The sequence below is a fragment of the Drosophila ficusphila genome, unplaced genomic scaffold (genome assembly GCF_018152265.1).
Source record: "Drosophila ficusphila isolate 14025-0441.05 unplaced genomic scaffold, ASM1815226v1 contig_197, whole genome shotgun sequence".
Classification (NCBI taxonomy): Eukaryota; Metazoa; Arthropoda; class Insecta; order Diptera; family Drosophilidae; genus Drosophila; species Drosophila ficusphila.
The window spans coordinates 307875-331001 of record NW_025064091.1 but is presented as its reverse complement, the minus strand read 5'-3'; the positions used below and the strand labels follow the sequence as shown (position 1 = coordinate 331001).

Genomic DNA, 23127 nt, shown 5'->3' with positions numbered 1-23127 from the left:
CCGGTGGGTAAAACCGCCATTTGGATTTCAAATTCAAATGAAGCGCCGAAACGATTAACCGTTGATAATGTAGATTCTGATTGATAATGCGCGGTTTTTGAAGTCGGTCGGAATACTGCAGCTTTATCGTGACAATTTCTATAGCGCCATTTTTGTTTCACTCGACGGCGCCAAAAAATTTTTGTTATAAAGATTGCTCAATCAAGTGTAAGTGAACGGCTTAAAAAAAAAAGGTAAGTGTCCGCTTATAGTACGAACCTTGATACTGATGTACATGTATCAAGTTAGCCAATATTTCCAAAATTGTACAAACTAAGTGACCTCGAAAAAAATTGGCGCGTGGGGTAAAAACGCCGCGAAAAGGTGGGGTAAAAACGCCACACAATTTGATAACGGAAAAACTCGTTTTAATCGAGAATGAATGTCTTTCAGCATCATGCCTCGCAATTACGCAAGAAAAAAATCAAAAATTGATGAAAATATATTTCAACGGGCAATCGAGGAAGTTCAGGAGGGCAGCAAGGTGGCAGTTGCTGCCGAAAAATATGGGATTCCCCGAGAGACTTTGCGAGACCGAGTCAACAAAGCGCACAACGCTTATTATGGCCATCATCCCCAGGTAAAGTGTCAAATATTCACAATTTTTGTTAATTGAAACAATATGTAATGTCATGATTTTGAATTCAATTCAATTTAAAAATAACAGCCTTTCTTTTTGAACAGATAATTGCAAACAGTTTTGTATAAAATGATTTTATCTTTTAAATAAGAATATTTTAATTTTCAGTTTCAAACCTTTGTTAATGCGACATTTATTCTTAGTTTAAAACTATTTTAACCACGTAATTCTTATTTTACAGATTTTTACTGACGACCAAGAGGCATCGCTTGAGAAATATCTCATGAAAGCATCAGCTATGTTTCATGGTTTCTCTCGGACAGCAGTTCGACGACTTGCTTATGACTTCGCTTCAATTTCTTATTTTTACTTTTATATAATATATTCGTTGTGACATGTAATATCCATTTGAATTGAATAAAAATTTTTCTCAGAAGTTATTGACATTATTTGGGTACTTAACTACACTAAAACCAGAATGGCGTTTTTACCCCACTAGGTGGGGTAAAACCGCCGTTTTAAACTTTTCTTCTGAACGATCACAATTCTTTTAAAATAAAAGCTACATAAAAACTTTCTAAATGAATTATGTAGCCAAGGGATTAAACTTTCAGAAATATGATTTGGATCATTGATCATTTTATAAATGAAAGCTTGACATCGTCAAATATACATTTTTGGCGGTTTTACCCCATCTTACCCTAATAATTTTTTTTTCAGCAAAAACCTGGTTAAGTCATCCAGCAGATGAAAATTTCAAAATGTTTTCGGATACCCCTCATTTGGTAAAGTTGATTAGAAATCACCACATCGACTTCGGTTTGTTTGTTAACAGAAAAAATTGACAAAGACGACAGTCCAACAGGCTATTAACCACTGCGCTAGGTCTGATATATCTATATTATTTAAGATTACTCAAGATCATATTAATGTTAGCTCACTTGCTAAGCAGAAGGCTAAGTTGGCGACCCAATACAATACGTTTTCCAATACAACCGCAAGCTCCATCCGACAATGCTATTCGTTGGGATATGATGTAGACAGCGCGTGCGAGACCGCCGATCTTTTCAAACTTATGAATGATTTGTTCGACGTTTTCAACTCCAAGTTGTCTACATCAAATTCCATCGAAACAACGCATTTGCTTTGTATGTCGAAATTATGCGAGCACTAATAACGCCGAGACTGAGTCGCCTCTTTATTATTCCTTTACCTCTATATACAGACGTTTATGAAATATGTTTAAGAGCTTTCGCGGGGGTCTTACATAGCGACTTTTAGAAACGTAGAATAGGAATTAAAAACCTAGGTTAAATATGTTACATTTGTGATATTTAATTTAGTTATACAAATATGTATACGAAGTTAGCAAGGATATTATATTATTAAAAAGGTAGCAGTATTAGTATAATTTTATCCTTAAGTTCACTCTTTCCTACGAGCATAATTGTTTTAGCTGGTTTAAAAAAAAACCCGGTTTGGTGGTTTTCGGGGTCGGCAATGCGAGCCCAAATAGCACTGTTGCCTGGAAATCGCAAACAGTTATTTTATTTGTTTTCAACAATTACTATGTTATTTACAAATTTATGTAGCGGCTAAATAAATTATGCAGAGACCGGAAACCATAGTCGGTTTTAAGAATAATACGTCTAGCTTATTAGGAAGCCGGTAGAGTTGGGATAAAATCGATGTCAACATCGATTACATCGATAATTTTTTAGGCCGATGCATCAATCGGTTTTCAGGGAATCGATGTATCGGAAGCATAAAAAAAAAATGCCATCACTGTGAATAAGAAAAGGGGAAAAACTAGCAAATAAGGGTAAGTTAATTAAAATTGTGATTTAAAATGATTAAATATACTTGGTGTTTTGCCGGCTCAAGGTCTGAGGGACATCAAAAACACAATTTATGTTTTTTAAAAACCAATATATTTCGGTTGCTCCTCGGCAACCGTCTTCAGGGCAACTACACAAAAACAAAAAACAATCAACATTAAAATACAGTTTTCTTACAATTTAAATATTAACCTACCAGAACCAGACAAAGAAATAAATTTAAAAAAAATTATTTTATGTTGCTCGACAAAAAAAACAAATCAAATAATAAAAAAATGAATCTCCAAGTATTTTGGTATTTTTAATTTAATTTGATTGTAGTACCAAATTCGTCATCGTTTGAATAAACGCCCGGCCGGTCCGCGCTTTTACCCGAAATCCAAGTGTTTTTCCTTCCCGCGATCGCCGAGTGCTTTTTCTCACCCCCACAGCTTAACACCGCCAGCCATCGCTGCCCACCAAGAGTTTTGCTGCCTTCAGTCGGACGCCCCACCAACCGAAATATATTGGTTTTTCAAAAACATAAATTGTGTTTTTTGATGTCCCCCAGACCTTGAGCCGGCAAAACACCAAGAACTCGATTGGAAAGGTCGCTAACACCCACAAATTATGAATAGATATATTTATTATAATAAATAATAGTTTTTAACAAATCTCTAGGATTGTTGTGTGTTGGTGGATCGGAGAATCGGAGTAATGGACAAGTTTTTAGGAGTCTCAGGTAAATATTCATAAATTCAATTTAAAGCACGTGCATCGCGATGTGAGTACTTGGAGTTTCATTTACTTATTATGTATATATCTTATACATTATTATTCATTATACATTGATGCAATATTATATTGATACATTTTTGATTTTTTTGAAATTGATAAGGAATCGGAGGTCCAGAAAGTTTTCCCGGAACGGAATGAGCCCAAGCGCAAATGTGGAAAGTCCAATGTTTGGAATCATTTCAAACGATTAGAAAGTGGATCAGCCAAATGCGTCATCTGTGGGCATGTTAACAAATCCTGTGGAAACACCACAAATCTGTTCAATCATTTGAAGCGGGCTCATCCGACTGTGCTCAGCGTTCCAAAAGGCGTAGCAAGGATTGCGGACTTTTTCGACACTAATTCAAAGAAAACGTACGAAAATGGCTCATTCCGGAAATCTTCGCTGGACAAGGCTCTTATTTCGATGATCGCTACAGACCTACAGCCTTTCAGGATTGTGGAGGGCGCAGGATTCCGCAATTTTGTCTACTGTCTGGACCCGCAATACACTTTACCCTGCAGGAGGACATTAAATGATGTCTTATTGTCAAACATGTATGAAGATATATTTGACATCAAAAGCGCAGTCTTGTGCACAAGCAAACTGCTAAACGATTTGGATCACATGAGCGAAAACATTGCTAGCTCTCTTCACGAGGTTCTCTCAGAGTGGGGTGTGGCCAGCAACGTATCTGCCATTGTGACAGATAATGCTTCCTCCATGATCAAGTCCTGCTCAATTGTAGGAAAACGTCACATGCCTTGCTTCGCCCATACCTTGAATCTCATCATGCAGGAATCCTTACAGTAGAGCTGCAAAAACATCGATGGTAGCCCCATCGATAGTTTTGATAGTTTGCGGACTAAACCTCGATACTATCGCTCATATATAAACATTAGGGGTATTCATGTAAAACCAACATACTTAAAATAATTTTTGTTTGGGAATACCCCTGTTTTAATTAAAAACGCATTTAGTTTCAATTCAAATGAGATCCTTTTAATTCATATTTGGAAGGAGAAATTAAATCATATTTCTTTGGTTAAAAACCAATTTTTGTTGACAAATAACAGTTTGTGGACGGTTTTTGGCTTCAGGGACGCCCGTCGGTCACAGATTGTTAGGTTCCTTAAAGGAACCACAACAACACCGGAACCACCAGAATCTGAATATTTCTGTCGAAAACTAGAGAAAATTATTATATATTACATTTTTTGTGTGCAAAATATGCGTACCTTCTTATTCGTTCGAAGTCCAAGTGATGGGAATTTTTGTAAAACTATCGTGATAGTCTGAAAAATATCGAAGTCGGTGACCGGCGGCCAACCATCGATATTATCGATGGCCCTATCGATTTTTTTGCAGCTCTACCTTACAGCTGGAAAAGATAAAGCCGTATCGACGCTTTTTTTAAGAGCAGCTCAAATGCGTAGGCGAAATTAAAGTCTGTCCAGGAAAGTCATGCATCTTACGGTCTTACACAAGAAGTCCCGACTAGGTGGAATAGCTGCTACAAAATGGTGAGCAGGATTCTTAAAATAAAAGACTAAATTTTTCGTGTATTATTGGATACAAAAAGGCTCTTTCATCGCTAACAGCAGAAGAAGTTTCAGTTCTATACCACCTTAAGCTATTGTTTGAGCCGTTTGATGCTGCTAACAACAGGGTCTCAAGAAGCAGTTATGTGACAATATCATTAATAATACTGTTATCGGCTGATCTCCACCATCGTCTTAGCAACATGATTCCATCTTTTAAGACATTGGATGGTGTCGAAACGTGCAATTACATATTGCAAGAGATAAACACTCGGCTGTTTCCGTACGAAAGCAGGACTGTGTCCAAAATAGCAACAATATTAGATCCCCGTTTTAAAAAGGAGGGCTTTCGAACCACCGTCTCTGCTGATCTCGCAGTTGAAGCTCTGAAGAACGAAATATCCAACCATCCAACAAATTTGAACCCATACTTCGATTCACAAAACGATGCACCAACACACGAGTCCCAGGGAAAAGCACCTATATTATCATTCATGAAAATCAAATTGGAAAATAAAGTGAGGACACCGAAATCTGATGCTATTATTGTACTCCGACAATATTTGGAGAAGCCGCACGCAACTCCAGATGGAGTATTGGAAGGTTTTTTATAATTTAAAGAAATTGTTATATGTTGATAAACTAATTTTTGCAAGCAAAAACCAATGGCTAACAGAAATTTAAATGCTTTGCTTATTTTGAAAAATTTTATTTTTATTTACTTTTTTTTCTTTTTCCTGTTTTTGTTTTTGTTAGCTTTTTAAGTTCATTGTTCCATAATTTATAAGATTTGAAAAAAATAAATATTTGTTTTTTTTGTTCGATTTAATCGATAGAATCGATGCACCGAGAATCGATTTTATCCCAGCTCTAGAAGCCGGCAAACAATGTGATGTTAACTTTAAAATATCGATAAGAGATAAATGTATTCAAGTTAAGATACTGACTTTGTTTTAGCTATAAGAAAAATACCAGTAACATGGCGAATGGGAATGGAAGAGAAATGTTTACAGAGTGGCCGTACTCGTTGTTTTCATATAAAAGCTGTTAACAGATTTTGTTTACATTGTTTACGAATTTATATGTTAATTTATTCTAATTAATTTTAGTTAATTAGTAATAAAATACTTAAGACTAGATACCTTATTGTGTAGCGTCCAAGAAGTGCCATGGAGTAATGGATTACAGCAGTCCTGGGAAACAAATCTGGAAAGTGGTGATTTTTCCATGTACAGCAAACCAGAGAGGAGGAGCGCTGGCGTCATCGCCAGTGAGTCGTTGTAGCAATGGTGATCAAATTCTAATTTGTTTGTCTACGGGCAGTAGGCGCAGTGGCAGCAGGAGTGTAGGTCATCCTTTTTCAGGTTGGTGTCGGCAATGCGAGCACAATTAGCACTGAATTGCCTAAAATTAGCAATCAGTTATTTTATTTGTTTTCAACAATTACTGTTATTTACAAATTTATATAGCAGCTAAATAAATCATAGCTTATTAAGAAGCCGGCAAACAATGTGAAGCTGACTGTGATAATCGATAAGTAGTAGCAGAAATCTATATAATATACTGAATTTGTTTAGCTATAAAATACCAATAACATGGCAAATAGGAATGTATGAGTGGGAATACTTTTTGTTTACACCCTGCAGTTCCAAAATTGCTTTGTCGTCGATGAAATGTGCGAAGACACACCGACGACGGCAACCGTTGCCGCACCGACGACACTTCATAGAGAAATTTTATATGGCATAGCCGTTTTCGGTATACATGTCGCTCTCGATAAACTTTTTGTCCGTTTCATCGAACAAGTCGTCGGTGGCTTATACGAATTTTGTATGGACGTGGAGGCGAAGTTTTCATCGATGGCTTTTGCGAGGATGCCCTTAGTGAAATCATCTATGTCAAGCCTAAAAATGTCATCCCCAAATTCATATGAAAAACCATATATATATATTTATTTCTTTTTTATTTTATTAATAAATCTTATTCTGTAACATAAGAGATAAGTACATAAATAATATGAAATTAGAAAGTTTTTGTTTACCATTTATGTGGAATATTTGCAGGACATCGGCTGTTTTGCGTCCATCTATGGTACAAAAAATATTTTTATTATTACTTATTACATATAATAAATTCGTTTGAAAGGAAAAGGGATATTCCTAAGTTTCCCTCTCTTTCTCACTCTTATAAAACGATTTTGTTGCTTGCACCCGACGACGGCCCGACTAAAAATTTGTCTTCTATTTTTTCGTTTTTCTTATTGCATTGTTGCCATGGCAATGCATTTACCGTTAGAAACACAAATTTGGGTTTTCGGTGGAAACCACGGCTGAGGCATGCTCGACTTATGTATACTTAAGGGTTTTAAAGTTTTTTAAAATAACTTACTTAAAATGAAAATAATTATATACAATATTACTATACAATATTATATACCAGCTATTGTCTGGGAATAATATTTAACCCTCAACGCACAGACTGGGTGAATTTCACCCAGCGCGATTTTTCGGCGGTTCGGCATTTAAATATGGATGGAGGTTGTGGCTTGTGAGTGGGGGAAACTTATGCGCCACCACTACGCGCACACCGAGTTTCAGCTTCAGTGTCCCAAAATTCGTTGAAGGGGAAATATCGAAAGTTGCTCAGCGGGTGAATTTCACCCAGTGTGTGCGTTGTGTTCCAAATTCCACGTAAGTACAGACATCGTGTTATTTTGAAATTTTAATTGTAGACCCCCTTTTTCGCGTTTTTACATGTGACATATCATTGTTTTAATAGAAAAGGCGCCAATATGCTGACGCGGGCCCTTGTGAAGCCATTTCTGGTTAGGAGATTGTTGTTACCATCGTTGCAAATGCAATTGCGGTTGCAAATTGAACAATTCGTAAACTACCAAGATAGGCCTGAAATGGACGACCCAAAAGACTTTTTACTTGAGAACAAAATGTCTAAACACAAAAGACAAAGAATTTGAGCCCCAAAATGCATTACTCTATACCACACTTTACCCGCAACAACGAAAAAATTGACCCATTTTCAAATGACTAAAAAAATATACTTTTTGGAGAGTACGGTTAAACTGCCATTAAAATCTGAAATTTCGTACCCTGAACTCTCGAAAAAATGATTTTTTTGTAGACTGATCACTTTTTTCATTTTAATAACAATTTTTGAAAAAAAAGTGACTTTTTCATGAACACCAATCAGTTTTTTACGAATTAAAGTATGAAAAATTGAATTTACAACTTCACAGCTTATACCATAATATTCTTGAGAAAATTCTCCATATTAAAAAAAAAAAGTTTTTGAAAATCGGAGAATTACAAGTAAAGTTATTAACGGGCAAAGTCGAATGGGTGAAAAACACCCAGTGTGTGCGTTGTGTTAAAAAACAGAGGTGTGTGCGCTGAGGGTTAAATTAAATTTATTAGTCAAATTATAAATCAATATTAATTAATTTTAAATATTAACTATATTATTTAAAAAACAAGAAAGGAAGCTAACTTCGGCTTGCCGAAGCTTATATACCATATTGCCATATTGTTCATATGGCAGCTATATGATATAGTCGTCTGATATTGATAAAATTTAATTTGTTATTCAAGAGTCGTTAGAAAACTCTATATTGCAAAAATCATGATTTTCTGAAGAGAAATAACGATGTTATCATTTTATTTCCGTTAATTCTATATAGATTTTTCGATCTTTCCTATGGCAGCTATATGATATAGTTGTCCGATTTTTATGAAACTTTTTTTTATAAATCAAGGCTAGTTAAAAAATTTCATACTCAAAAAAATCATAGTCGTGTGATGAAAAACAATGACGTTATTAATTAATTTCCATTAACTCTATATATACATTTTGATCTCTCCTATGGCAGCTATGGCAGAGTTATCCGATTTTGATAAAATTTAAACCGAAATTCAATAGTAGTACACAAAACGCCATCTGGAAGAAATCAAGTCGATCTGATCAAAAACAACGGAGTGAGAATTCCTTTTAATCTCTCGTATGGGAGCTATCCGATATACTTGGCCGATCCGGCTCGTTCCGACTTATATACTGCGTGCAATAACTATACAACTTTTCGGAAAGTTTCAGAACGATGGCTTCAAAACTGAGAGACTAGTTTACATAGAAACAGACAGACGGACAGACGGACCGACGTACAGACGGATTTCGATTCAGATCGTGATGCTGATCAAGAATATATATACTTTATGGGGTCTGAGGTGCCTCCTTCACTGCGTTGCAAAATTCTGACTGAAATTATAATACCCTTTGCTCTGCAAGGGTAAAAAAAGTGAACTACCTCTTACGTGCGCCAGCGCACAGTTAATAAATTGTTTTTAATCGTAAGCTGGGCCCAATGCAGTTAAAGCCGATCCAAATCGACGCCTAATGGTTTCTTTGCATCAACTGTACGATCAGCAGGGGCGGACGCAGAAAAAATTTTTGGGGGGTCCGATCGAAAAATTTTGAATATTAGGCACATTTAATATTTTGGAATATTAGGCATATTTAATATTAGGCAGTCTACAAAGTGATGTCAATCCTTCTTGATCTTTTTGCGAGGATATCCAGAATTTGATCACTGGTAACATTCACATCTCTGTGAATGTTCAGAAGCGCCAGTCCGTTCAGCCGTTCCTCTCCAGTGCGGTTGCGCAAGTAAGTTTTTAATCTTCGCAAAGTGGAGAAGGACCGTTCACTAGATGCAACTGTGACCGGTAGTGTCCCACAAATTTGAAGAAGCCTGTATATTTGGGGGTTTAATCTTCTATTGCAAACGTCCAGAGCTTCAATAAATGATTTTGGGCGTTCTTTTTCTGGAATGTTTGAACAGAACCTGAAATGTAAAAAATCAATTAATAAATTAATAGACCCTTTTATAACTGATGATTACCTTTTCCAAAGCTTGATGTCTACTTGCAACTCCTCCACAGACCCAGTGATGTCGTTCGGCCATTTTTCTTCAAAAACACTTGCAGTTTTTTTTATTGCCTCTTCATCGAGCTCTGCGCATTTGGCTGGGATGATATTCTGTATCATTGACAACAGTGCTCGATGTTCGAGAAATCTCGAGTCAAGTTCTTCCAGATATTTATCCAAAAATGGGATAAATATTGACCGTCGATAGTACTCTTCAGGACTCCCAAAATAATTGTCACGATTATTTTGACGTCCTACTCGCCGAGGAACAGTTAGCTCTATACCCATCTTCCCAGCAATTTGATTTGCTGACTGGAATATTTCTGCAAATTTTTCGTCGGCCCTGGCGCGTATCTCCTTTAGTTCTTCGTGAACATTGTTCGCATATTGGACGCAGTCACTCAAATCGCATTCTTCTTTTTGCAAATTCTGGCTCAGGTTCTTCGTCAAGCTGAACACTGGTACCATAACAGCCAATGCAACAATGAATTGCGATGTTTGGATGGAAGCAAGCAAGCTATTCGGCTGTACTCCATCAGTTTTTGATCTCAGCTCATTTAAATCTTCGAGCGTCAAACAGATGAATTCCACTGCTTCATAGAACAATCCTAGAGAAGCCAGATGTTCGACCCAACGCGTTTCACAAAATTTTAGCAGACGTGTCTGCTTGGCACTAGGATTTTCTGCCAGGATATGTTTTTTCAATAAATTTCCAGCTTTGCTCGACAAACGAAAGAAGTTCACAACTTGCTTAACTGTTCCAATGCAGTTCCGAATTGGTGCAATGTCGCACGCATGGGTAATGGCCAGGTTAAGGTTGTGATTGGCACAATGAAGGTAAAGAGCATCTGGACATGTCTTCTTTACAATGGCTGCACAGCCTTTCAACTGTCCACTCATTGCTCGAGCTCCATCATAACCTTTGATCCAAAATGGATAATGGATAGTATGTAGTTCCAAAACTTGACTTTCTTTTTCTACTTTTAGCTAATTCATGTTAATTTTATTTTTTCTTAATTATTAGTTTTATTGAGTGAACGTGAGGTATACAACAATACATTAAATATTAGACAAATATTTTTTATTCAATATATTAATGTTTAAAATTAAATAATGGTATTTTATAGTATTTCAATTTTAAATTAGTTTATTTAAGTTTTATACTTATTAAATTGAGTTTTTCCTTGTTAATTGGAGTTTTTCCTTGTTAATTGGAGTTTTATCCTGGTTAATTGGAGTTTTATCCTGGTTAATTGGAGTTTCATCCTTGTTAATTGGAGTGTTATCCAGCTTACCTTGCCCTTTCATGAAGTGAGTGTCAACTCCAAGTTTTTGCAAAGTTGTAAGCAGCAAATTTGCAAGTCCGGCGCCAGTCATGTCCTCTACAGGAACAAAGCACAAGAAGTCTTCTCGGATCGTGTGTTTCCCTTCGATTTCCTGAACGAACCTAGCACCAATCGTGAATTGTTCGATTCCACTTACATCAGACGTTTCATCTGCGGTTACAGTGAAACACTTCGTCTCATTGATCCCTCTCACCAACTCTGTTGTGATAATTTCCGCTCCAGCATCAATGATCTCGTTCTGGATTCTATGGCTCAAGTATGTTGCATTACCACCAGCCACCTTTAAATGTTCTTGTAGTGCCAGATCTCCACTATCCACCGAAAAACGCAGAAGTGCCCTGAAATTTCCGTCATTATCTTTTGGAATTTCCAGCGCCAGTGGGCCATCATCTCTATGTCCTCGTAGCGACAGTCCTTGTCTGCAGCAGAACAAAACCGCACGAATGATGGGAGCAAGCTTCCGCCTATTTTCCATTTGAAGCCGTTTTCGGCTCTGGTCGATCTCGACAATGACATCATTTTTCTTACTTTCATAAATAAGCTTAAAATTCTGTGCATCTGTAAAGGCGTCCAAGTGATATTTTTTTAATTGGTGTTCTTTAAATTTCTCTAAAGCTTTTTTCCAATTTTGGAAACTAATTTGCACAAATGAACCCAAACGTTCATGTTTTCCATGTCCAACTTCTTTTTGTGCAAATAAAATGCAAACTCGACAATAAGCACCGTCTTCAGAAGCTGAGTAAGTGAGCCACGGATACTTGTGCAACCACGAATGTTGGAATTTCAACTGTTTTCTGTTAATTTCCGTTGCTGGAAACACAAAATCAGAATCCGGTGTCCATACATTGACTAAGAGATCGTACATCTCGGTATTGTCAAGTTTTCGTCTACAGAACCGTTGGACATCATGCACGTGATCTTGAAGTTTCTGAGAGTTCAGAAAGTCATCAAAATTGAACTAGGCGAAAATTAAAAAAACTTACTACGGGCTCCGGTTGACGATCATTTTCCTTGTCATGCCGCGATTTTTTTGCAGTGGATACCTCTTCGGTCTGTTCGCGTTCGCGTTTAGCATTTGCATTTGTCGGTTTAAAAAACGAAGTGATTTTATTAGATGCCATTTTCATTAACGATGAAGCAAACGAATGTAACGCATTGGATTACTGTCGATTATCATCTATAGACTAAAGTTATCGATAGTAAGCTTTTAGTAGGACCTCACTTTCTGTCCCTTTACAAAACAAAACAGAATGAATCATATTTTAAATGTACCAACTTGTGATGTGGACGATTTAGTTTATATGGTTGAAAGACCTTGTGCTGTAAGGGAATTTGAAAAAGTCTGAGATTTTGGGGGGTCCGGACCCCCGGACCCCCCCTGCGTCCGCCCCTGACGATCAGTGTTGCCATGTGATGAGCGTCCGAATAAGCTAGATTTTTAATAAAATAAGCTAGAATAGGCTAAAATTAAAAAAATGCTATTTTTATGTTATGTTATGTTAAATCTGCATTAATACACATGACTTCGGTCCTCCGATTAACATAAGCCATCTCAAGCATATTTGAAACGGGAAAAGCTTGTTAAATTTGCATCTAGCTTATAGCTTAAAAAAAAAAAAAATAGCATTTTTTTAATTTTAGCTTATTCTAGCTTATTTTTATTAAAAATCTAGCTTATAATAAGCTAAACTGGTTTAAATTTATAAAACAATGATTTTAATTATGTACTTTTTTATTTACTTAGAATGTCGGAGCCACCAATAAAAATTAGGCGAATTGGCTTTGCCGAGTCGAGTAAGTATAAATTCCATTAAAAAAAACTTAAATTAAAAAATTATTTCACTACTTGCAGATCAGCCATCCGTATCTCGTAAGTTTCTTGACTTTTTTTTTTAATTTTTAATTCCCTTTTTCAATTTTTTTCACAGATTCAGCCGAAGAAAGGATAATTTCCGCCTTAAAAGGTATTATTTGCTGTATATAGTTAGGTATATATAAAATCCCTGTTGGAGCAGTCGAATGTAAATTTAGAATAATAAGTAATTATAAGTAAAAAGATAAGTTGAAGTAGATGAAATTGAAGTCACATGAAGTTCTTTGTACTCTAAGCCTCGCTTGTACATTAGTTTACTCTTACTCTTACTCTTATACTGATAAGCTTTGAGAGTTGTAACCTCGTAAGAATTTGGCACTGCTCGTGTGAGTGAGTCGATATCAATCTCTCGTCGTTGTTGGCTGCGCCCGCGCAATAAATTGCATTTACATCGATTCGTCTTTGCGTCTGCTTTCGTGCGACGGAAAATTCCCAGCTAGGCTGCTACACCGCAAGTCCATTTTATAATTTTCGATTCCGTGAAAAACCTCACGGATTTTCAATCCCTTTTAAATAAATTAATTTACCATTTTAGAACGTAACAACTATCTAGAAGAGCAGAATGCGGCGCTGCACCGTAAAATAGATATCCTTGGGGAGGAATGCCAATGGGATCACCCGCCTCACCGGTAGTTGCTGATATTGTCATGGAAATTTTATTATAGAACACGATGGAGAATTTAAGACGACCACCGAGACTATTGACGAAATATGTGGACGATCTTTTTGGAATAATTAAAGAAGACGAAATAGAAAATACATTGACCACCTTAAATTCCTTCAATAATAATTGTTGAGCTTATAAGCTTTTTTTTTAGCTATTTAAATAAAAACACGAAAATTTAGAGTTCGGTTTCTGCAAAGGCAGCGAAATTATTTTAGCAGAAGCAATTAACAAAAATGGTCCGCGAGATCGAAAGGAAGAGTTAGAATTACAACGGATCAGACAATTTCAGACCCAGAGTAGAAGCCAACAAGCAACGAGAGAGCGAATAGAATGGTAGAGATAGAGAGCGATGGTTATTATGCAGATAAGATAAGAGCGCGCATTAAGGACCCGACAATATAATTAAATTCACAATGGAACTAAAAAAGGACAATAGCATAGCATATTTAGATGCAATCGTATTTAGACTGTAATGTTTGTTCTCTGGCCGGGATAAAATCTCAATCGGGGCCAGGGAATCTATACAAGAAATTTATATAGAAGGGTGGAACCTGTAGTAGGAATTCGTATGAGGGGGTTGTAGTCTCGGTTAAAGACGGGTACTACCCGATCGCACTGCTTGGCGGGGAACCGGGAAATAAAACTGGTTCACGACGCCCTCTACCGGTGGAGAGAATGGTAATCTCAGTATTTGGCGGGGAACCTGGGAATATTTAGTTCGCCGCGCCCTCTGTCGGTGGGAAGAGGTACTATGAGTGATCCCACTGCGGGGTGAGGATCCCGGGAATATTCGGTGGTGGTTAACTACGGCGGAGGATTCTGATTGGACTCGGGATCTGCGGAGGCGGGGGAAATCAACATTCCGGGTTGACTCGGAGTGTATTGGGGGAGGCTGAGGTTCTACCCTCCGGCTGGGCTCGGAGTCTACAAGGATTCCAAGGCTCTATACTCCGGCTGGGCTCGGAGTCTACAAGGATTTCAAGGTGCTATATTCCGGTTGGACTCGGAGTCTACAGGGATTCTAAGGTACTGCACTCCGGTTGGACTCGAAGTCTGCAGGGATTCTAAAATGTTACTCTCCGGTTGGCTCGGAGGCTACGGTTATTTTAAGGCAGGAGTTCTAGGAATAGGAGAAGGAAAAGGGGGTGTAGGTGTAGAAATAATTCACGAGAATTTTATATTGCTTTTCTAGGTTATTTTTATTCAAAAAGGGGCCCTGGCTGCTGTTCTCACGAAGGGGTATGTTTGGCTTACGTGGATTGAGCAGGCGTCTGCACTCGGCAAAGGTCAGGAACGGAAGAGATCGAGCTAAACCCCGGTAATCGCGAAGTTGGCTGCGATTCTCCCGTCAGAGATCGCACTTTTGTCGAGTATCGCGTTCGGGGCGCGAGTGCGATAACGCGTTAGGGTCGGGGTGTGGGTCTTGGCTTAATCTAACAAAATATCCTTATTTTCTAATACTTAAACTAATACTGGGTGGAGGACTCCGTGTCCGAACTTATAGCTAATAATTATACCAAAGAAAAATAAAAACTTAAAATTTGTGCGCCCTTAATTTAGGGCGTTACATTCCCTCCCTACTTCGGGGAAAGGAAAGAAACGGCTCCAGTGCCGGTCGGCTTCATCGTGACCTGATACGATCCGTCTTTGGTCGCGATCCTAAAACGCTGCCTAGATACCCGGGCTGCGGGGCGACGTTCGCAGATGGCCTGCCAAACTTCCTCCGGGACTCGTCCGTCCGCGCTGTTGCATGTCCAGCCAGCCGGGAGTGGATAACGCTCGCCACCGGAGGGTGGAGTAATTTCGGGGGCCGAGCGATCTTCAATCGGAGCTGTCGCCTCGGGTTGTGTGTTGTGAAATCCGTTCCATTCGTCTGATGACTCCCACCAAAGGCCTTCCAGTTCCGGCGTTATCTGTCCCAACAGGTGTTGTAACGTCGCGGGCGACATTCCCATTGAGGTGTCCGAGGTGTTGGACGCTGGCGTAGTCGGGACTTGTTCCGGGTTTGCTCCTCGTGGGGGAGTCATGGGGCAGGCCCCGTGGACTGGTGGTGGCTGGTAGGGCACCACCGCAAGGGTAGGCTCCTTTCGTCGGAAGCGTTGCCCGGTGCTCTCCTCGTCGTCGCTGGACTCGGATTCCCACTCCATTGCTTTACCCGTAGGGTAGTATGGTAGCTCAGGCGCATCAAGGGGTTCGATCGCTGGCGACCCGTGAGAGGGCTTTGCATTGGGTCGCAGAGAAGATGCAGTGGGCGACTCCGGTCCCATCTCCTCGTCTTGGGGACAGTCGATGTCGGCCGGGCATCTCGGCTGACCGCCTAGGGTATCGGCTCCCTCTATTTCGTCGGGCCCCATGATGCACAGATGCACGGGGGACGGCGGGAAAGTTATGACCGGGTCGTCGGGTGGCCGGTATGGTGCCTCCATTTGGATCATCTCCCAGCTCGTCTTGAGGAGATAGATCCAGGACCCTTGATGGTATCCATAACGGTCCTCGCCCGTGTACACGTAGTGTGCCGCCCCTTCCTGGGGATCGTCGCCGCTCTCGTGACTAACACTCGAATGAGCGTCCTCACCATAGGGCGCCTGTTCCCTGTGTCCGGATTCGTCGCTGCTGACGTCCTCTACGTAGGGTTCCGGGTGGTCGCGGTAGTCGGGGCTGCGTCCGTACGGGTTGTATTCGAGTTTAGTCTCTGATGACCCGGTTGGACTTGGGTCTCGCTGACGGGATGCCTCGTAAATCCGGTGTCCGGCCGCGTCCGTGTAGAATGGGGAGCCTCCTCTGGTCGGAACGGGGGACGACATCGGCTCGTCCTCCGACTCGTAGCTGGGGCCGCGTCCGCACGGGTTGTATGTGTTCTCTGGTGACCCGGTTGGACTCGGGTCTCGCTGACGGGATGCTTCGTATATCCGGTGTCCGGCCGCGTCCGTGTAGAATGGGGAGCCTCCTCTGGTCGGAACGGGGGACGCCATCGGCTCGTCCTCCGACTCGCTGGTTGACGCGTGGCGGGATCGTGTCCAAGCGCTGGGCCCTGACGAGAGTGGGGTCGCTCCACCAGAGCCTTCTGGTTGGCGCCTTCCCGTCGAGCTTGGCCGGGTGGACCTCTCGGCGTACGCCGTTCCTGGACGTAGCCGAGGGTCTCGTGTGGCCCTTGACTGGCGGTTGTTTTGGAATCTGAGGTCAGATTCCTCCTCGCTGTCGCTGGATAACAGGACGATCGTTTCCATGTTGGTCGATCTGTGGAAGAGGCAACTAAACTATCTTAGTTCTATTGATACTTAAAAAACAGGGATAAATGGGCAGCAGCGAAAGGGTTTTCTGGCTTTGACTTTAACATTAGCGGGTCACAAAGGAAGGTTGAGGCACTTAAGATCACCCCTCGTTGATTGCGTCGGCCGGTTGGCTTCGTTGGGACGGTCCGGGTTGATCGCCGGTGTCCTCCTTGGTGGTCTCGCTGTCTTCATCGTCGGAGTTACCTGGGGAAGAAGAATGGAACTCTTTTAAATCTCCAATATTAGCAAGTCGTCCCTTCCGCTGACCGGGTAGGCGGATTCGGACGACGTTGGGCGAAGGAAAAGCGACCACTTTATACGGTCCGTCGAATTTCGGGGCGAGCTTCGCTGCGAACCCTTCTGCCGCTTTGGACAGGTGGTGTTGCCGCACGAGGACCAGTGATCCCATCTTGGGCTTCCAAGTTCGACGGCGTAGGTTATAGTGCCTCCCTTGCTCTCTGCTGGCCTTTTGAAGGTTGTTCTGGACGATCTGGAAGACTTCCTTCAAGCGCTCTGCTCTCTCCGATGGGTTCTGGGGCGATGTTGCTGTTCCGGGGGTCACACGGTCATACCAGGATCCAGGTAGCCGCGGTTCTCGAGCTTGTAGAAGAAAGGCTGGGCTATACCCGGTTGATTCTGAGACACTTGTGTTGATCGCGAGTGATAATTCGGGTAATAAACTGTCCCAGGTGTTCTGTCCATTCTCCACGTACTGTGCGATCATTGTCTTGACCGTGCGGTTCGCGCGCTCAGTCGGGTTCTCTCGTGGGCAATATGGGGCGGTGAATTGGAGTTCTACTCCCATTTCCTTGAGGAAGTCCTTGAACGCCTTGCTGGTGAACTGTGATCCGTTATCACACACCAGTTTCCTCGGGGCTCCGAAATGGCTGATGATCCGTTCGCGGAAGGCTCGTATCAGAGTCGCCGTGGTTGCCTTCCGTAGGGGTATCAATTCAACCCACTTGGTGAAGGTGTCGAAGAAGACGAGGAGCATGGTATTCCCCTCTTTCGAACGAGGCAGTGGTCCGACGAAATCTGCACATAGTATGCCAAAGGGTTCGGTGACCTGTCTCGTTAGCATCTTCCCAGCTTGTTGCCGCTGCTCTGCCTTGTATTTCTGGCACAGGATACACTGACGTATGTGACGTCGCACATCGCGAAACATCCCTGGCCAGTAGTACTTCTGTGAGATCCTGATAATTGTCTTCCTAACGCCAAGATGTCCGGCCGTGGGTGCATCATGGCATTCATGTAGAATCCGAGCTCGGTGTTCGGCTGCTACGCACAGTTTCCATGGTATGTAGTCCTGGTCATCTGGACGGTGGCCAAGGTGACGATAGAGTTCTCCGTTTTCGATGATGAAGTCTGGGAACTTCTGTGGGTCGTCCTGGACATCCTTCATTCTCCGTTGCAACCACTTGCATTGGTGCTCTCCTTGCGTAAGTCTCTGTAGGTGTTCCAAAGGTTGCCGAGATAGGGCGTCGGCTACTACGTTATACTTCCCGCGGCGGTAATGTACGTCGTATTGGTATTGCTGGAGCTCTAACGCCCATCTAGCAATTCTCCCGGTTGGGTTTTCTATTTGGTCCAGCCATTTCAGTGCCAAGTGGTCGGTGATTACATCGAACCTGTAACCTTCGAGGTAGCATCGCAATTTCCGTATTCCCCAGACTATGGCCAAACACTCCTTTTCTGTGGGCGAATAATTTAACTCCGCGGCGTCGAGCTTGCGGCTGACGTAGGCAATAACTCGTTCCTGGCCGTCGATTTCCTGGGTCAATACTCCTCCGAGTCCGTAATTGCTGGCGTCGGTCTGGAGTGTCATCTTGACCGAGAAGTCTGGGCATGCCAGCACGGGTGCGTCTGTCAGTAGACTTTTCAGGAGGTCGAAGGCACTCTGTTGCTCCGTCTCCCACTTCCACCGTTGGTTTTTCCTCAGCAGGTTCGTCATGGGCTGGACCACTGTAGCGAAGTTAGGCACGAATCGCCGGTACCAAGAGGCCATTCCGAGACATCTCCTCAGCTCCCGAAGGCTCGTGGGAGGGCTCAGGTTTCGTACGGCGGCTACCTTGTCCGGATCGGTGTGAATGCCCTGGTCGCTGATCACATGTCCGAGGTAGGCTAGTTTCCTCTTGAAGAATGAGCACTTTTCCTGGTTAATACGCAGGTTGGCTCTCCTCAATCGCTCGAAGACTTTGTACAGGTTGTCCATGTGTTCTTCCAGGCTGGCTCCGATGACGATAATGTCATCGAGGTAGGCGAACGCGTACGGTTCGAGGTCTGGCCCGATTACGCTATCTAATGCACGCTGGAATGTTGCCGGGGCCGAATGCAAGCCGAAAGGCATGACTCGCCACTGAAAAAGGGCCTCGTCCGGGTACCGTAAATGCGGTACATGCCCGGCTGTCTTCGGCCATGGGTATCTGCCAGTATCCATTGCGCAGATCCAGGGTCGAGATGTATTTTGCATTTCTCAGTCGTTCTAAGATGTGATTAATACGCGGCAACGGATATGCGTCCGGGATGGATTTTGCGTTTAGTTGTCGGTAGTTCACGCACATGCGCCACTTGCCGGTTTTCTTCCGGACCAGGACCAAAGGGGCACTGTGCGGGCTACACGACGGTTCGATACATCCCTGTTCCAACAACGCGTCCACTTGTTCGTCTATGATCTGCTGCATGGCCGGGTTCTTCGGGAAATAGCGTTGTTTAATCGGCCGGTCATCCCTCATAGTGATTCGGTGTTCTGCTATGTTTGCTACTCCCGTCATTCCTTCGAATCGTGCTAGATGTTTGTCAAGGAACGCTTGGACTTGCGGATTAATCTCGCAGTCACTTTCCTGGTACTCAATGTTGTTTGGTTGAGACCCCTGGGTCTCGATCTCTTCGTCGGGTATCCCTCGTGTGTTCTCTGCTGCCGTTCCGTCCTTGTTGTTCTCTGTTGATATTCTGACTTTCTGGTTCTCCTCGTTGTTCTCTGTGTTTTCCTCGTTGTTCCCTGTGTTTTCCTCGTTGTTCTTTGTGTTTTCCTCGTTGTTCTTTGTGCTTTCCTCGTTGTTCTTTGTGCTTTCCTCGTTGTTCTTTGTGCTTTCCTCGTTGTTCTCTGTGTTTTCCTCCTTGTTCTCTTTGGGCACATTGGTACCCCTGTCATTCTGTGGTCCTCCTATGTCATGATTGGCTATGCCAAGCCGCGGTTCCGTTGATGGTGTACTCGATGTCCTGGGCGTATTTTCGTGGCTGAGTGGTCGTCGTGGTCGGGGTCGAGGTGGTGGTTCCGTGTGGTTGCCGTGTTCCGTTCCGTTACGCCTGGTCGGCTCGTCTTCTCCTGGGCTTCGCCGAGACAGCGTGAGGCTTGCCGTACCACATCGGAGGGTGGTGCCGATGGAAGCGAGAAAGTCCATCCCTAGGATCAAAGGTTCTAGCATGGCGGGCATTACTAGAAGGGGAACCTGAATTGTCTTCCGTGCGAGTGTCACGTCCGCCAGGAGTAACCTAGTTACTTCTACTCGAGACGTGTCAGCGAGATTGATCTGCGTACGAACTTCCCTAAACTGGTGTGGTTGGCCGACTACATCGGCGATGTCCTGGCTAATAAAACTTCGTGATGCCCCGGTGTCGATGGTGGCTAAACGCACGTGTCCGCCAATGTCGACCTCGGCGGCGATCCTTCCCCTCTCTATCCTAAGTGGTGCTGTTACTGGCGGTTCTCGGGTGGATTTGGTCCCGTCGGACTCCGCCGGTCGAGGGACCCATCCCGTTTCCCGGTTGTGGGCGTCGACAGCACTCGACGGTTCGGACGTCTCTTCGTCCACAGTCCCAACAGAAATACTGTCGTGGATTCCGGCAATCGCGGCTAAAATGCCCCGGTGCTCCACAATTCCGGCAAGCATCCCGCACGTCGATTCGGCGATCTGAGGCTGTTACCCGATTAACCCGAGCTGATGGGGCAGCTCTGGGTTCGGGCGATGTACGCGGTGTGTGTGGAATTCTCTCGGCAACCGTAGGTTGCGTACGACCCTGTGCAGGTGGGTGGTAAGCTGTCGTATTTCTAGGGGCGTGGTTATAGTTGTTTCTTTCGAAACTCCGCTTCTTGACAGCCTCGAACTCGGTGGCCAACAGAGTTAGTTCCCCAATGGTTCGGAACTCGCTACGTCGGATATACATCTGGTATTCCGGCGCGATATTTTCGTACAACCTATTCAGCTCTTGCACCTCCAAGTACCCCGCATGGCGCATGAGAACTCGAAGGTCTAACATAAAGTCTTTGAACGTTTCCCCTTCCCGTTGCTCACGACTCCGAATCTGGTCGTCCAAGCGTTGGAGGTATCGGGGTGGGAGGAAAAACTCGAGAAATTCGCGTCGAAATGTGATCCAGTCAGCCCCTTGGAGGCGGCTGGTCTGAAACCATTTCTCCGCCCTGCTCGTCAGCAGCTCTGCCATGGCTCGCGGAAGGAGTCTTAGGTCGATCCCGTAGGATAAGGCCCGGCTTTCGACTTGTTCGATAAAGGCTAAGGGGTCTGTATACCCATCGAATTGAAGACCCCATTTGCGAATTCGTTCGGGGACGCAGACAAACTCGTGGCGGTTCCGATCGTGGCTCGGATCTATCGCAGGTTCCCGGTTAAGGATCACCGGTGGGACGGGGTTCGGCTCGAAGAATATGTCTCGGTCCGTGTTTACTGGGGACACGGGACTCGGGGCACGAGAGGAAAATTGCTTGCCTAGGTCAGCGAGTCGAGCCCACACTTCTTGGGTTTGTTCAGAAGTCCTAACTAGGGTGGCAAAGTTGCGCCGCAAGTCGTCGACGACGCCTTCGGCGGGGAATCCGAATTCGTCAGCAAAGGCTAGTAATTCGGCTTTCGAACGTGAATAAATCCACCGCGAGGGGACCCCAGGATTTGTAAATAAGTGTGGAACGGGCTCACCGGAAATTTTCTGGTCGGGCCCCATGTTTACAGCGTTTCCTTAATGCGTGGTCCTCTTGGAATAATGTCTTCTTTGGTTGGAGTCTCTACTGGCCCTCTTGGGCTATATGTTTTTTTTTTTTTTTTTTTTTTTTTCACAGGCACTCGGTCGCGTAGACTGTACGGGATCGCGAACCAGCACGTGGGCTGGATATCGGACGCGTTCACTAGTTCGTTGAGGTTATTTTTCACGGTCAGTGCACTCCTGCGCTAGTTTTTTTTTTTTCTTCGCGGAATTTTTAGGTTATGTCACTCGTCTTAGGACTACGCACTCCCCATACAGGTGGTAATTTTCCTGGGTTTTTCTCCCTATCAGGTCCCTGTTCGGGCGCCACTTGTAATGTTTGTTCTCTGGCCGGGATAAAATCTCAATCGGGGCCAGGGAATCTATACAAGAAATGTATATAGAAGGGTGGAACCTGTAGTAGGAATTCGTATGAGGGGGTTGTAGTCTCGGTTAAAGACGGGTACTACCCGATCGCACTGCTTGGCGGGGAACCGGGAAATAAAACTGGTTCACGACGCCCTCTACCGGTGGAGAGAATGGTAATCTCAGTATTTGGCGGGGAACCTGGGAATATTTAGTTCGCCGCGCCCTCTGTCGGTGGGAAGAGGTACTATGAGTGATCCCACTGCGGGGTGAGGATCCCGGGAATATTCGGTGGTGGTTAACTACGGCGGAGGATTCTGATTGGACTCGGGATCTGCGGAGGCGGGGGAAATCAACATTCCGGGTTGACTCGGAGTGTATTGGGGGAGGCTGAGGTTCTACCCTCCGGCTGGGCTCGGAGTCTACAAGGATTCCAAGGCTCTATACTCCGGCTGGGCTCGGAGTCTACAAGGATTTCAAGGTGCTATATTCCGGTTGGACTCGGAGTCTACAGGGATTCTAAGGTACTGCACTCCGGTTGGACTCGAAGTCTGCAGGGATTCTAAAATGTTACTCTCCGGTTGGCTCGGAGGCTACGGTTATTTTAAGGCAGGAGTTCTAGGGATAGGAGAAGGAAAAGGGGGTGTAGGTGTAGAAATAATTCACGAGAATTTTATATTGCTTTTCTAGGTTATTTTTATTCAAAAAGGGGCCCTGGCTGCTGTTCTCACGAAGGGGTATGTTTGGCTTACGTGGATGGTGTTGTCTGTATAGGATCACTGTACGCGTGTCACTGTTCGATGCCCGGGGGTGGTTCTTGAGCAGGCGTCTGCACTCGGCAAAGGTCAGGAACGGAAGAGATCGAGCTAAACCCCGGTAATCGCGAAGTTGGCTGCGATTCTCCCGTCAGAGATCGCACTTTTGTCGAGTATCGCGTTCGGGGCG

The 23127-nt window shown here is 43.3% G+C and overlaps 2 protein-coding genes across 2 annotated transcripts; one reads left to right on the top strand and one right to left on the bottom strand.

Moving 5' to 3' along the window:
• The first annotated feature begins 3153 nt into the window (after positions 1-3153).
• On the top strand, positions 3154-4027 carry LOC122320915 (E3 SUMO-protein ligase ZBED1-like). Its single transcript, XM_043209559.1, has 2 exons — positions 3154-3178; positions 3426-4027. Exons 1-2 carry the CDS (start codon positions 3154-3156, stop codon positions 4025-4027), a joined length of 627 nt encoding a protein of 208 aa, XP_043065494.1.
• A 5267-nt stretch (positions 4028-9294) lies between these two features.
• Positions 9295-11511, bottom strand: LOC122320914 (52 kDa repressor of the inhibitor of the protein kinase-like). The gene is made up of 3 exons (XM_043209558.1): positions 10986-11511; positions 9665-10610; positions 9295-9607 (listed from the first exon to the last, which is right to left on the bottom strand). Exons 1-3 carry the CDS (start codon positions 11509-11511, stop codon positions 9295-9297), a joined length of 1785 nt encoding a protein of 594 aa, XP_043065493.1.
• Between the last annotated feature and the right edge of the window lie 11616 nt (positions 11512-23127).

Bases quoted from the DNA above. Each gene is read 5' to 3' on its own strand.
- LOC122320914 (XM_043209558.1), bottom strand. From the start codon at position 11,511: ATGGAAAATAGGCGGAAGCTTGCTCCCATCATTCGTGCGGTTTTGTTC. The intron at 10,611-10,985 runs GTAAGCTGGATA...TTTGGATCAAAG, and splicing joins TCACTTCATGAAAGGGCAAG to GTTATGATGGAGCTCGAGCA. The intron at 9,608-9,664 runs GTAATCATCAGT...TTTACATTTCAG, and splicing joins GACATCAAGCTTTGGAAAAG to GTTCTGTTCAAACATTCCAG.
- LOC122320915 (XM_043209559.1), top strand. From the start codon at position 3,154: ATGGACAAGTTTTTAGGAGTCTCAG. The intron at 3,179-3,425 runs GTAAATATTCAT...TCAAACGATTAG, and splicing joins CAAGTTTTTAGGAGTCTCAG to AAAGTGGATCAGCCAAATGC.